The sequence below is a fragment of the Equus przewalskii genome, chromosome 15, assembly GCF_037783145.1.
Source record: "Equus przewalskii isolate Varuska chromosome 15, EquPr2, whole genome shotgun sequence".
In the NCBI taxonomy this organism is placed as follows: Eukaryota; Metazoa; Chordata; class Mammalia; order Perissodactyla; family Equidae; genus Equus; species Equus przewalskii.
The window spans coordinates 32,770,217-32,783,643 of NC_091845.1; the positions used below are offsets into that span (position 1 = coordinate 32,770,217).

Sequence of the window (13,427 nt, forward strand, 5' to 3'; positions counted from 1 at the left end):
TGGATCTCTGTTCAAACATTACTTTCCCGGAAAATCTTGTCCTGGGCACTCCATATAAAATGGCGGCTACGCCCACTACCGCCTACTCCCCTAGTCTGCTTTGTTTTTCTCCATAGAATTTATCACCTCCTACTGGAAGCTCCAAGAGAACAAGGACTATGTTTTGCTCTCTGCACTATCCCTTGTGCCCACAACAATGCCTGTCACATGGTGGACACTCAGCAAACATTTGGAGCTAACATTTATTAAGCACTCGGTGTGAGCCAGGTAGTATGCAGAGCACTCTACAGAAATTATTTATTTACTCCTCATAGCAACCTTAGAAGTCTAAGTCTCATCACATCCATTTTCAAGTTGGAAACTGAGGCCTGGGGAAGTTCCATAAGTTGTCCAAAGTCCCTTGATGGACTTGGGTGTGAACCCAGGTCTTGGAGCCTGCAGAGCCCATGCTCTGACCACCCTGTGTTGCTGCTGTCTCTCTTTGGTGGCCATACTTAGTTCCAGAAAGATTTATGGTAGCTGCCCAATACATGGAAATGTCAGTGAGCCACCTGTGGCCCATCCGTGGACTTGAAATATGGAAATGGACAGGAGCCTTGGTGCGTTTGTCATAGGATGATGTCTCTGAGAGCGTTTGGGGTTTTAATTTGCTGGGGGCAGTTAGGGCATTTTTGCAGGTACTTTCTCCTGGGTGAAGAGACAGCAAGGGAACCACAGTGGGATTATAAGGTGAAAATCACATATAGTCCAAAGCACGCTTCAAAGCCTTGGGATGGTGCCGTGTTGGAGCCTGACCTGCGCTCGTGACCAGCGTTCCCTCCAGCGCTGTTCATTTGGGCAGTTTTGGACCAAGGAGCTGGCTTGAGTTTGAGGACCTTTTGTTCAGAAAGTGCCTATCTAGGATCCAGCTCAGCCTGAGAGAGGCCTGGGGGAAGGGAGAAGGCTAAGATGGGTGCAGATCCACAGCCCATGTCAGGCTTGCCTTGGGCTCCATGCCTAGGGCTCAGAAGGCCCGTGAGGTGGCCTCCACAATGGAGATTGTCTTCTCTCTCTCTCAACTGCATGTGGTTATATTCATATTCTGTCAGAGTAGATATAAGGCTATTTTGTGATACCACTGACCACACACTTACTGAAGGCAAGTACTGTGCGTTCATTCTCCGGCTATTTAGTAAGCTCCTACTAAGTGCAGGGGGTGCAGAGACAGCAGTGAATCCGAATCACATAGTCTCTGGCCTTCCAGAGCTTATCCTCCAGCTGGAAGGGTGCTAACTCTGAAAGCACACGTTCTGTGTGTCAGGTGCTAAGAGCAGTACGTATGTTAACTCATTTAATCTTCACAACAGCCCCATGAGGGAGTGCTGTTATTACCTCCATTTTACAGATGGGGAACTAGGGAACAGAGAGGTTAAGTCACTTGTCCAGTGTCACACAGCCTGGGAATGGCAGAGCTGGCTTCAGCCTCTGTGCTCTTAACCACTATGCCAAACTGCCCCTTTATGGCACCACTCAAGAATCATAGAAACTTACCATTGACAGTTCTTCTGGAAGACTGCACCCATGAAAAGTTGTTCTAAAGATAAAAGCTTTGCAGGAAGCTCAAGTGCAAAAGGGAAATGCAGCAGAATGGGTATAAGATGGGAGCAGAAGAGGGAAAGGGCATTGCTGCAGAATCTCTGAGCACAGAACCTGGGGCTGGGGGTGGACAGTCAGAGGGAGCGGAGAAAGCCAGAGTATGGGAATTTTGTCATTGTTGAATGATTCACATAAACATGTGTCTCAGAAACAGGGACTTGGAGGGCGATTTCTCAGAAGTGCTGATAAAAATTCACGTCTAAGCCATTTTCATCAGTTCCCAGGCTGCACAGAATGCTTCTCTCCTGGCTTTTATTGACACAATTCCCTCGTCTGGAGTAGTTAATAGCATTTTATTTTGCATTATTATTTCATGAGGATTTTTTCCCATTAAATATATATCTTTTATTTGCCTGAAAATATCTTTGTTTTACCCTCACTTTTTAAAAAAAAAAATTGTGATAAAACATAATATTTACCATTTTAGAGTATATGATAATTCAGTGATATTAGGTGCATGTACAATATTATGCATTCATCACCACTGTCAAATTCCAGAACTTTTTCATCACCCCAAATGGAAACTGTACCCATTAAGCAGTCACTCCCTATTCCCTCGCTTCTCCCAACCCCTGATCATCACTAGTCTGCTTTCTGTCTCTGTGGATTTGCCTATTCTGGGTATTTCCTATAAATGGAATCATACAATATGTGCCCTTTTGTGTCTGGTTTCTTTCACTTTGCATAATGTTTTCAAGATTGTTCCATATTGTAGCATGTATCAGTACTCATTCTTTTTTATGGTTGAGTAGTATTCCATTGTATGCATATACCACATTTTGTTTATCCATTCATCGGTTGATGGGTTATAATATATACTTTTTTAATATGGTTACTAGAGTGCCAGCTATGTGCTAGACACTTTGATATGTGCTGTATCCTGAATAGATAAAGAGTTCTTATAAATCAATAAGAAAAAGAAGAACACCCCTTTATATAAATGAGTAAATAACCTGAACAAGCATTTCACAAAAGGGGGATTACAAATATAATCGTGAGCTTAAAAAATCACTTCAATTTCTTCTTTTATGTTAATTTTGGAATTAGTTTGAATACAGTAGTTCTTTATTACTAAGGAACAGATTGTAGGCATTTGTTTGGGATATTCTGCATTTGGGTAAGAATTTTATTGGTTGCTTCATTCAAGTAGATTGTTTTTATGTTTGTGACCCAAAAATAATTTCTGTCATTTTTTCCAGAGACTACCTCTCTAAAGCCTTTGTGAAGTATTTTGCTCTTTTGAATGTTTCTGAATTCAGATGGATACTAAAATCATTTTGGAGAATGTCTAACACTTCATATAGGTCTCAGTTAATACATTTTGGTTGATCACTAATTGTTGAGCAGTGGGTTTTCAAACTCTGAGGCTCTTTGAAACTGCGTGCATTATTTTTCTATATCTGTGCTGTTCAATATGGTAGCCACATGCCACGTGTGGCTGTTGAGCACTTGAAACATGGCTAGTGTTGTAGATGTGCTGCAAGGGTAAATGCTCATTGGATTTGGAAAATGTAGTATGAAAAAATGTAAAATATCTCTAATATTTTTTTCTATTGATTACACATTGAACTGATAATAATGTCTGGATATATTGGGTTAAGTAAACTATATTATTAAAATTAAACTTACCTGTTTCTTTTTACTTTTTTAATGTGACTAATAGAAAATTTAAAATTATATGCGTGGCTCACAAGATATTTCTATTGGACAGTGCTATTCTAAAAAAAGAGCTGCCAGAGGGGTGGAGGATGGGAGAGAGAAGTCTGAACTGACATGACTTCTGTGCCTTCAGAATCTTGAAAGTGCCCCGTGAGAAAGGCTGCAGGGTGCCTGGACACCTGCAGTCGTCTCCCAGCTGGTCTCTGCCTTCACTCAGGACCGCTCGCTTCTCCTTTCTCTAGCCAGAGGGGTCTCTGTAAAGGCAAATCTTGTCATCTTACTCCCTGCTTGAGACTCTTCAGTGCAGCTCCGTTGCCCATGACCAAACCCCCACCCCGGGCCTTTAAGGCTCAACCCTGTCCACCTGTTCAACCTCATCTCATGCCCCTCTAGCTCCTTCCCCACCTGTCAAGGCCTTTTTATAAACATGATTATAATTTCCATTACATGCACAATATGTTTTCATAGTAAAGATTTAAAAATACATAATGTAAAAGATAATGTCCACATTTATGCTGCCCATCCCCCACCTCAGCTGCGTAATCAATCACTGTCCACAGTTGGGGCTGTGCTCTTCCAGGGCCCTCACTCTGCACACTCGTAGCTGATTCTGTATGTGTGTGTGTGTTTGTGTATGTGTGTATAAACCTAAGCGGCTGCACATGTTCTCCTGCCTCTTCTTTCACATACTGTATTTTAAGGCCTTTGCTGGTAAAGACTTAAGTATATCTCATTGTTTTTAAAGGATGCCTTAGTATTTTATTGTATGACTGTGCCATAGTTTATTCGTTTGTTTGTTACTGTTTTAAATTGTAAAATATTTCACCCATATAGCAAAATAGAGACTATTATAATATTCATCTCTGTACCCACTATATAGATTTACTAAACAGCAATATTTTGCCCTATTGGCTTCAGACTTTATAAGTGAATAAACGAAACATTACTGGCGGAGATGAAGCCTTGTGTCTGCCCCAGCCCACTCCTTTTCCCCTCTCAATCCCCAGAGGGAACCACTCTTCTGCAGTTGATACAGCCTTTTCATCTGTAGTCTTACATTTTCACTACATATATATGTGGCTATAAACAATAGAGTGTGACAGTCACGCACTGCATCATGACGTTTCGGTCAACAATGGACTGCATATTTGACGGTGGTCCCATAAGGTTGGTACCATAGAGCCTAGGTGTGTAGTAGGCTCTACCATCTAAGTCTGTGTAAGTACACTCTATCATGGTCACACAATGATGAAATCACCTAACTACACATATCTCAGAATATATCGCCATCATTAAATGACGCATGCTGTATTTTGTGTGTTCCTAAATAGTAGTATATCACATCATATCATGCATATGTCCTACAGCTTGGATTTTCATTTTTTCTGTTTTGAGATTTTTCATTAATATATAGTCCTATATAGTCTTCCATTGTTAAGAATGAATATAACTTCATTTGGTCCGTTTCCTTATTGACAGTTGTCATACTTTACTTCCAGCTTTTCAAATGTGTCAGCTCTCCTTTACTCCTTCACTCTGGACTCGTTTTATCTTCTGTGGAACAGTTTGTATACTATTGGAATGACCTGTTTTTGGGAAGTTTGTAGAATTCATCAGTAAAACTGTCTGGGCCTGGCACTTTCTTTCATTTCTTTATTAGTCATAGAGCGTTCCAGGCTTTCTCTTTCTCCTTGAGACAGTTTTGATAAGTTATATTAAAAGAATTTCAGCACTTTGTTTAAGTTTTCTAATTTAATGGCATAAAGTTGTTGTTAGCGTTCTTTTGTCATTTGAACTGATGTTGTATCTAGCTATGTGCCTTCTCCATAACAGTACTTACTAGTATTCTCCTCACCCTTTTTTTAACTTGTTCAGTTGTGTCTATTTTGTTAATCTTTTCAAAGATCAGCTTTTTACCCTCTGCACTTTTAGCATGTTCCTGTGGCCTGGCCTACAGTTCGTTTCTCTCATCACCTGGTTGAGTCCTTCATCTCTGGCACGTCACAGGGAGGCCTCATGTCCTCTGGGAGGCCTTTCTGGCTCCTCAACCTTGATTGGGCCCCTTTGGCACTCCCCACTACCACTGCTTTTTTTTTTTATACTATTTGTCACGTTGTAAGCTTTCTTTTTTTCATCTTGTTGTCCTTCTGTAAGCTTCATGAAAGCAGGAACTGGATCTGTTTGTTCACTTGTATTTGTATCTCTACTGCCTGGCACTGGGCCTGGTCTATAGTGGGTGCTCCATAAGTATTGGTGAGTAAATTAATAAGTGAGCCCCCATGAACAGAGTACAGACCCGTTCTCTAAGGGATGAGTGCTCTCTTTCAGGTTGCATTCTCAACAGGACTGTTGCAAAGAAGATTCATTCCTGAGGTTGACCATTTCTGAGGGTCTGTGATTCTTTTTTCCCATAATTTATCAGGAAATAAAGAGTTGGCGTGGCAGCCATGGCATGAGTAGGACGAAGCTGAGTGCAGCTTGATGAGTTACAGAAGCATCTTCCTGGGTGGTTTCTTTGTGCTTTTGTTTAAGAGACAAGCCAAAGTGATGAGCTTTCCATTCTGCAAACTACCTCTCACAGTGAGCTTCTCTGCAAAGAATTGGGTCTTCACTTGGCTAAACACCTGTCAGTCTATCCTCGATTATGTCCCAAAAACAGAACCAAGAAGACGTTTAGGTGACAGAAACCACCACCAGAATAAAAATACCTGGCACAGGTGGTACCACATCCAGCACCAATTTCTCTTATAAAGTGTAGCTGTTTGGTTTTCCTAGTAATGCTAGAATTGTCTTCATGGATAGAGAGGTAAAACAAAAGAAACAAAAGGAGAGTTTTATTAGCGAGATGCTCTAGCTTGAGAATTAAGATATTAAAATATTTAAAACATATACAACATACTGGCAAAGGTGATAGTCTTTGGGAAAAGAAAAAAGGTGGGGGCAGGAAATTATATTGGGCGAGGGGGGGGTTCTCTTTTCATGGTTACATTGTGTTCATATTTGTGGCCATGTTATTGTCACCTAACACAAATATTCATGGCACATTGAAGCCCTTGTTTTATTTTACTTACATCTTTTCCAATCTGTAAGAATTAATGTAAATTTCATTGGCTCTCCAACATGAGCCTTTATGAATGATAATGATAAGTAACATTCCCCCATACCGGGTTAAAAAAGGAGTTTTCTCAGTAACAATAATAGCTAATTTGAGCACCTACTAGGTGCCAGACTCTCTGCTAAACATATTATATAGTACATTAATTTCATGCTTCAATTTTGTGAAAAGAGGTTATTATCCGCACTTTACAGATGAGAAAATGGAGGCTCAGAGGGAGCAGGGAGTAGGTAGCCTGGTTGAATTTCCCCAGCAACAAAGAGAGGGAGCCACTCTTGGAGCCCCAAGTCTGTTCTACCTTGAAGACCAGGCTCTTAGCCCCACACGGTGCATGGGCAGCAGAAGCAGTCTCAGTGTTTGCTTCTGAAACCCACACTCTTTGGAGCTGTTCTGGAAATGATCGCTAATCTTCTTCTCAAGGTGTTGGGAAAGACTCACATTTGTTTTCATGTGGTGGAAAATACTAGCTGCTGCTAGTATAAACATTCGTTGCTAACCCTAAGACCTATTGCTATTGAGCTCATTCTGTTTGGTTCCAGTGACACACACGTGAATTTGAGATCCTTCCCTAAGTGACTTTTCACTTCCACTGTGGGCGTTTCTCCATTTCTACTATAAAATTTCCCAAGAGTGGAGAGTTTATCACTTTTCTTTCCAACCTTTTGTAGGGTTGTAACCTCCTTCCAGGCGAGAAGCTCTTCCTCCTGTCTCAGCAGTTTCTCTCTGACTTCCCATCAGCCCCCGCCAAAGGTGGATGATTCCCGTCAGCTTTGTCCTCCTGACATCTGTGGGATGGGCTGTGCTTCCTAAACACGGGTGCACACACTGTGCGAGCACCTGGCTCACGTTAGGGTCCTGAGGACTGGACAAACTACAGATAACTCTTCCCTGCTCTGTTAAGGGAGGCAACTGCTTTAACTTTGTGTCTGAGCAACCCATAGCACCAAGTGCCATTTTCCGGCTTGGACTTTTGCTGGCAGTGCAAAGAAGTTGCTTCTAAAACAGAAGAAATATGCCCAGGACCGACTGGCCCTCCCGTGGTGAGGACCTGGCCTTGACAGGCTTCCGCAGTGGTGTTCTTTATGCTGCCGGCGTCCCCCATGGCCTTCACACAGGAGCCTTCTCAGGAGCGGGGATTTTGTTCCCTGAAGCTGTCCTTTCCCGCCACCTGGGCAGTAGTGTTTGGCTGAGGAGGAGGAGGAAACTATCAGGAGATTCTTACGATGCCAGATTAGATCGTTAAAAGGGACTCCAGCTAATGTGAATGATCTGGAAGCCTGGCTAGTGGAGGAATGCAAGCGTGGGGGGAATTAACCATTAGGGGCAGCCCATCTCCTGGGAGGTTTCCTGGCAGTTCCCCAGCCAACAGGGGTGCCTCCGAGTAGCCTAAGAGTGCCCTGGATTGACAGACTTGCTCTGATGCCTTTTCTTTGCCTATGAGGCCTCATAGTGGAAGGCCCTTCTAGACTGGTGCCCTCCCACAAGGAGCCTCCAGGCTGGATTCTTCCAAAAGCATCCTCTGCCCCGTTTGGTGGGGCTTCTCTCTGTTTGGGAGGGGCTACATCTGTAAAGCTGGAGTCAGACACACCTTGGTACGAATCCCAACTTGGCCACCTACCAGCTGTGTGACTTCTGGCATGTGGTTTAACCTCTGTGAGCCTCAGTTTATTTCATCTGTAAAATGGGGTAATGATCATATGCTCATTATACCATACTATTATATGAAAATATATTGATACAAATTATAATATATTACTGTATTATTTAATTAAAACTATGTAATGCCATTATAATGTGTTATGTATAAAATATAATATATAACACCACTATAATACTATCTGTATATCATGTATTAACGTTATGGTATAACATAATAACCTATGTTATTGTGAGACTTAGATTTTGTAGGCAAGGCACTTAGCACATCCCTGGCATGTCGTGTAACTTAATCACAGTTAATTACTGGGACTATCATTTTCTGTGGACTGCAACATATAAAACAGGGGCACATTTACTTAGAATGTTCTGTTGTATGTTGTTGCTTTGGAAGCAGTGAAGCTCATCAAATTATTAGGAAAGCAAAGCCCAATTATAACCCCGGAGGGGAGGGAGCGGTATCTAGGGAGAAGTATTGCTGAATTCTAAGTTTTTTTTTTTAATGGGAGAAATGCCTTTTCAGAAGAGCTTAGACCAACATGTTACTTAATAGAAGAGTATTAAATCTAAATAACCTCCCACATGTTCTCTGTTTGTCTTGAGATGTGACTAGCCTGGGTCTTTATTGTTGTACGTGTGGGTGAGGAGGATGGCAAGGCAGAAGGATGGGGCAGGATATAAAGATATTGGGTGGGAGTTCCCATCTGCTTGGTGAGTTGTCCTGGCTCTTCTGTGTCAGGCCTGTGTCCCTGGTGGAAGGCTGTTCTTGGAGCCAGGACTTGGCCAGCAGGTGGGGGGGTGCCATGCTGATATTTGTTGAGTACTTAGCGTGTCAGAGCTGAGTTAGAGTTCTCCTCTCGTCTTGACTCTATGTACTGGGTGTTATTTCTCCTGTTTTACAAATAGGAATATGAAAGCTCAAGAGATTAAGCCTCGGGCCCAGGGTCACACAGCTAATCAAACACCGTGGGATTTGAGATCTGGCAACTGAGATCAGAATCCTGATTTCACCTGTGTGATGATAGTCAAGTCACTTAATATCCTTAGATCTCTGTTGTCTTATCTATTAAATGGGTACAATAACGAACTGTAGCTCACAGTGTGAGAGTCAATGAGATTAACTATATAAAGTATTAGCATATGCTGTTTTAAGTACTCAATACCCTTTAGCTGTTGCTAGTATAATAGTTACCTTGTACTTTGTTTATCTTTTGTATGGTGGAACCAGTCAAGACTTTTCCTCAGGCCTGACATACTGCAAATCTTGCTCAGCGGTCACTGCAAGCATCTGCCTTGCATTCCCGCTGATTATGGCACAGAGGTCCGAGTAAAGGTGTGACTATCACGTTAAACACCAACGACACCCTTTTGTTATCTCAGTGACTAAAACTTCAGGGAAAGTCCAAGATGAACCTTTCCCACGACTGCTTTTCAATGAGGTGATACTTAAGCAAACGTGAAATTTGAATATCCATGTTGACAGGCATAACATTTTGAGACAAGTGGTTGATCACTCCATAAAAACATTGTAAAAGGTGTCCTTGTAGGTGTGTTGGCAACTACAAAACCGGATTCACTTTACCAGACAGAAACAGGGTGCTCCTGGTGTGCCTGGAGCCGCCCACCACATTATTGCATCTTTCCTCCCCTGTCCTGTTTACCTGCCTCTTGTGCTGACTTGACCGAAGCTGCCTCCATCATGTAAGGAAGTTGATTCATGTGGAGAGATCAATAGGTGAGGAAGCCAGTTCCGTCTTGCTGGGCAGTAGCCAACCATGTCCTGTTGATCGTCCCTTTCAAAGTTTGGAGCTCAAGTGTGGTCTGCTTGGAGGTGCTGGGGCTCCCCAGCGTGTGTGCGGCAAGGGAGAGTTCCAGGCCCAGCGAAGCTGTAAACATCACCTGATGGTGTCCATTTGGGAATTGTTCATGTGTGAGAAGTAAAGATCAAGATTGGGAGTTTAGTCTGGCTTTTTGATTGTATCCAGGTTGAATTTTAGACTTTATTTTATTTTTTGAGGGTGAGGGGTTGACTATTTTAAGGGACTCTGGAGCTTTCCTCCTGGGGAACTGGGAAGGAATTTGGAGTGAATTTGGCCGCTAAGGATTGCAGAGCTGTAGAAAACTCCAGCTGCCTCATTTGCCTGTGCCATTTCTCCAAGCATGTCCTTTTGCTAAAGCTACATCTGAAGTCGGTGATTTTCTCTGAAGATCTAACCAATGAATAACGAACACATTGTCTTTTCTTTTCTCCTCTTCTAGGCCTAAACGGCAGCAGCAAAACAACTTTCCCATGTTTCCCTCTCCTAAGGCCTGGAATTTCAGAGGGGTAAGTGTTTTCCCTGGTCATGCCTGCTGTCGTATGTCCTCTTCTGGATGCCCCAGGAAGGATGCTGTCAGGGTTGGCTTTACTAGTTAAAGTCTCCACTGAGAAAGCTTCTGTGCTTTACTACTTGGGGAGGTCACATTTGCAGCAGTGGTTGAGGTTTAATTAAACAATGTAAGTGGCCCAATAAGCACCTGCTGGTGTTCACTTGCCCTGTAGGTCTCGGGCTACTGGAAGCATCTTGTGAAGAAGCCTAGAGGTCTCAAGGATGATGAGGTGGGCATTGTGGCTGTTTTCTTGGGAACCAGTGCACAATGAAGGAAAAAAGAAAGCAGAAATGTACAATCTGTTAATGTGTAGATTTATGACTTCGTGGAGAGCTCTGTTTTCCAGAAGGAGAAGTCCGTATGCTTTAAACAGATTTTAAAGGGAAGCATAAAATTCTCCCAGTCACAAAGCTGTAGACCCTTAGAGGTGTAGAAGGGTCAGATCTAACCTCTTGATGCAAAGTTCTCTTCCTTAACATCATCATCATCATCATAGTCAAAGTGTATGGAGGACCTGCTGCGTGCTACAATGAATTCTGGCTCTGACCTTGGGAACAAGACCCTTGCTTGTGTAGAGAATGCTCGAGCTATGTTTCATCACCAGGCCTTTGCATGTGTTGTTCTTTCTGCCCAGAACACTGTCCTTCGCTGCCCAGCACCACGCTCCTACCCACTCCACATGGCCCACCCGCTTCGTCATTGGGTTTAAGCTTTGACGCCACCTCCTGTGGGCAGCCATTGAGACCACCCGCCTGAGTCTGAGCTAGAAGCTCCTCCTATGGACCCCTGTGCTTTCTTCTCATTGTTAAGACAAGAGTGTTAGCACTTTCTGAAATTTAAGATTGGAAGCCCTAAGCATCTGGTGTGTAGAGACCTTGTCACTCTCTCTTGTTCACTGCTGTATCCCTGGGCTGAGCACAGTGCCAGGCACACACCTGCTTCATGAATTTGTTCAATGAATGAATGGATGAATAAATAAATCTCTCACACCCATGACACAAAATCCACAATCTTGATCATAACTATTAAGTGAGAAAAGGCTTATGTGGTCAAATAAACTTAGGACATACTGAGAACACCACGGTAAATATGTCCACCGCAGCAGGACCTCTCAGAGCCTTTGATGTGTTGATGGGCAAGGAGACTACATTCAGGAGAATTGGTGGAGTATGCAGCATTTCCCAAAGTCGTTGACCATAAACCTTTTGTTAGCAAAAGAGTTTGTACACACTTTGGAACAGTTGACATTTATAGTCAGTTTTGAACTATAGAGAAATTGGACCTCCTGTGAGCAAATTGGTCTTTTTGAAGGCGTTTATTTTCTCTCCCTCTCTGCCCACCCTTCAGTGTACCCTAGCCTTCCTTCTGATTCAAGAGTGGTCACTAGCCAAGAGTTGGGGTACATCTGGGGTGACCAATCACCTGAGTTTGCCTAGGACTGTCCTGGTTTTAGCTCTGAAAGTCTCATGTCTTGGGAAACTCTTCACTCTTGAGCAAACTGGGACAATTGATTACCCTGCTTATGGCTCTGAGACCTCTTCAGCTGTTCCCCCTTGAAAAATGTTCTGTGAATTTTTGAGCACAACTCTGGTTTATAGAACTGGCTGCTGAAAAGGAACCTGTTAGACACACATTTGGTTTAATTAACCCCTTGTTAGCCTAATCCTTGCAATGGTAACATTTAAAATGAGTAATTCATTGCAGGAGAACAAACTATCCCTGGCTAATTGCAACCAAGTGGGTGACAGAATCTAATGCATTGTTGACTTCCACTTCCTATCAGCCCCAAATTCTTAGCCAGCTCCTAAGATTTTCCCAAATAGTTAAAATTGTTGGAGTGAATAGAGTCTATTAGGTGGTTAGGCCAGTTGTGGTGTTTATCTTGGTCTCTTGTCCTTGCTTTGATTTCTTCTGGCCCCCGGAGCTTATTGGTAAAGTTAGACAAATTGACATCAAGATATACCACATGGTGGGGCCAGCCTGGTGGTACAGTGGTTAAGTTCACATGCTCTGCTTTGGCGGCTGGGGTTCATGGGTTTGAATCCCGGGCACAGACCTACACACTGCTCATCAAGCCATGCTGTGGCAGCATCCCGCATACAAAGTAGAGGAAGACTGGCACAGATGTTAGCTCAGTGACAATCTTCTTCAAGCAAAAAGAGGAAGATTGGTAACAAATGTTAGCTCAGGGCTAATCCTTGTCACATAGGCACAAAAAAGATATACCAGAGGGTGGATGGTTTGGGGCCTGGTCAATTGCCAGATTTCTCTGTGGCCAAACTAATTTCTCTCCACCTTAGAGCATAATCCTCCATGACATGGTAGGGGTGGAAGGGAACCCAAACAAGTGGAAACACCTCACTCCCAGCCAGGACACACTTAGTAACCATGATCATGGTAACTAGAACTGAAGAATGAGAAGGACCCAGAATGCTAGGATGAAGATGTTTGAGGCATTATCTATCTGATACATTTTCTCTAATGAAATATGACTCCAAGGCCTGTTAGCTGTGCATGCCCTCTGCAGGCAGGGCACAGTTTTTGCGAATGCTTTTTTTCTTTATTGAGAATGGAAGGTTTTAGAATCACCATGCTAGCAAATTTCTCATATTTATGTATGTGTCAGAGAAAACCGTTATAAGCATTTGCAATTCCATTCCTCTTTAGCTTATAAAGGAAAAGGATCCTGTGTTGGTTCACCCAGGTCCTGGGCATTTGTGGATTTTTTAGGGGGTGGGGAGAAAAGGCGGTGAGAAACAGATTGGAAAAGGCAAGAGGAGAAGGAAGCACATTGCTCCAGATGAGACAGGAAGAGGAAGATGGACGAGGGCTAAGGAGGGGGAGCCCAGGGACAGGGCACTGTGGAGGAGAGGGGGTGGTTGGTGTCTTAAGGATTAGACATTTTGGGAAAAGAGAGAGGTGTTTCAAAATAATTTTAAGGAAAGTTTTTGTGAGTGAGTTGTAATATAACCCTCTCCTCATCTTCCCTGAA

At 42.9% G+C, this 13,427-nt stretch overlaps 1 protein-coding gene across 7 annotated transcripts in view; it reads left to right on the plus strand.

Annotated features, from left to right (window-relative positions):
* ARHGEF3 (Rho guanine nucleotide exchange factor 3) overlaps positions 1-13,427 on the plus strand; it is a 285,003-nt gene that overhangs the window by 85,582 nt on the left and 185,994 nt on the right. For all 7 annotated transcript variants that reach the window (XM_070574880.1, XM_070574881.1, XM_070574885.1 and 4 more), the window contains one exon: positions 10,325-10,391. In XM_070574880.1, the coding sequence (XP_070430981.1) occupies positions 10,325-10,391 (67 nt within the window). The remainder of the gene's footprint in view (positions 1-10,324; positions 10,392-13,427) is intronic.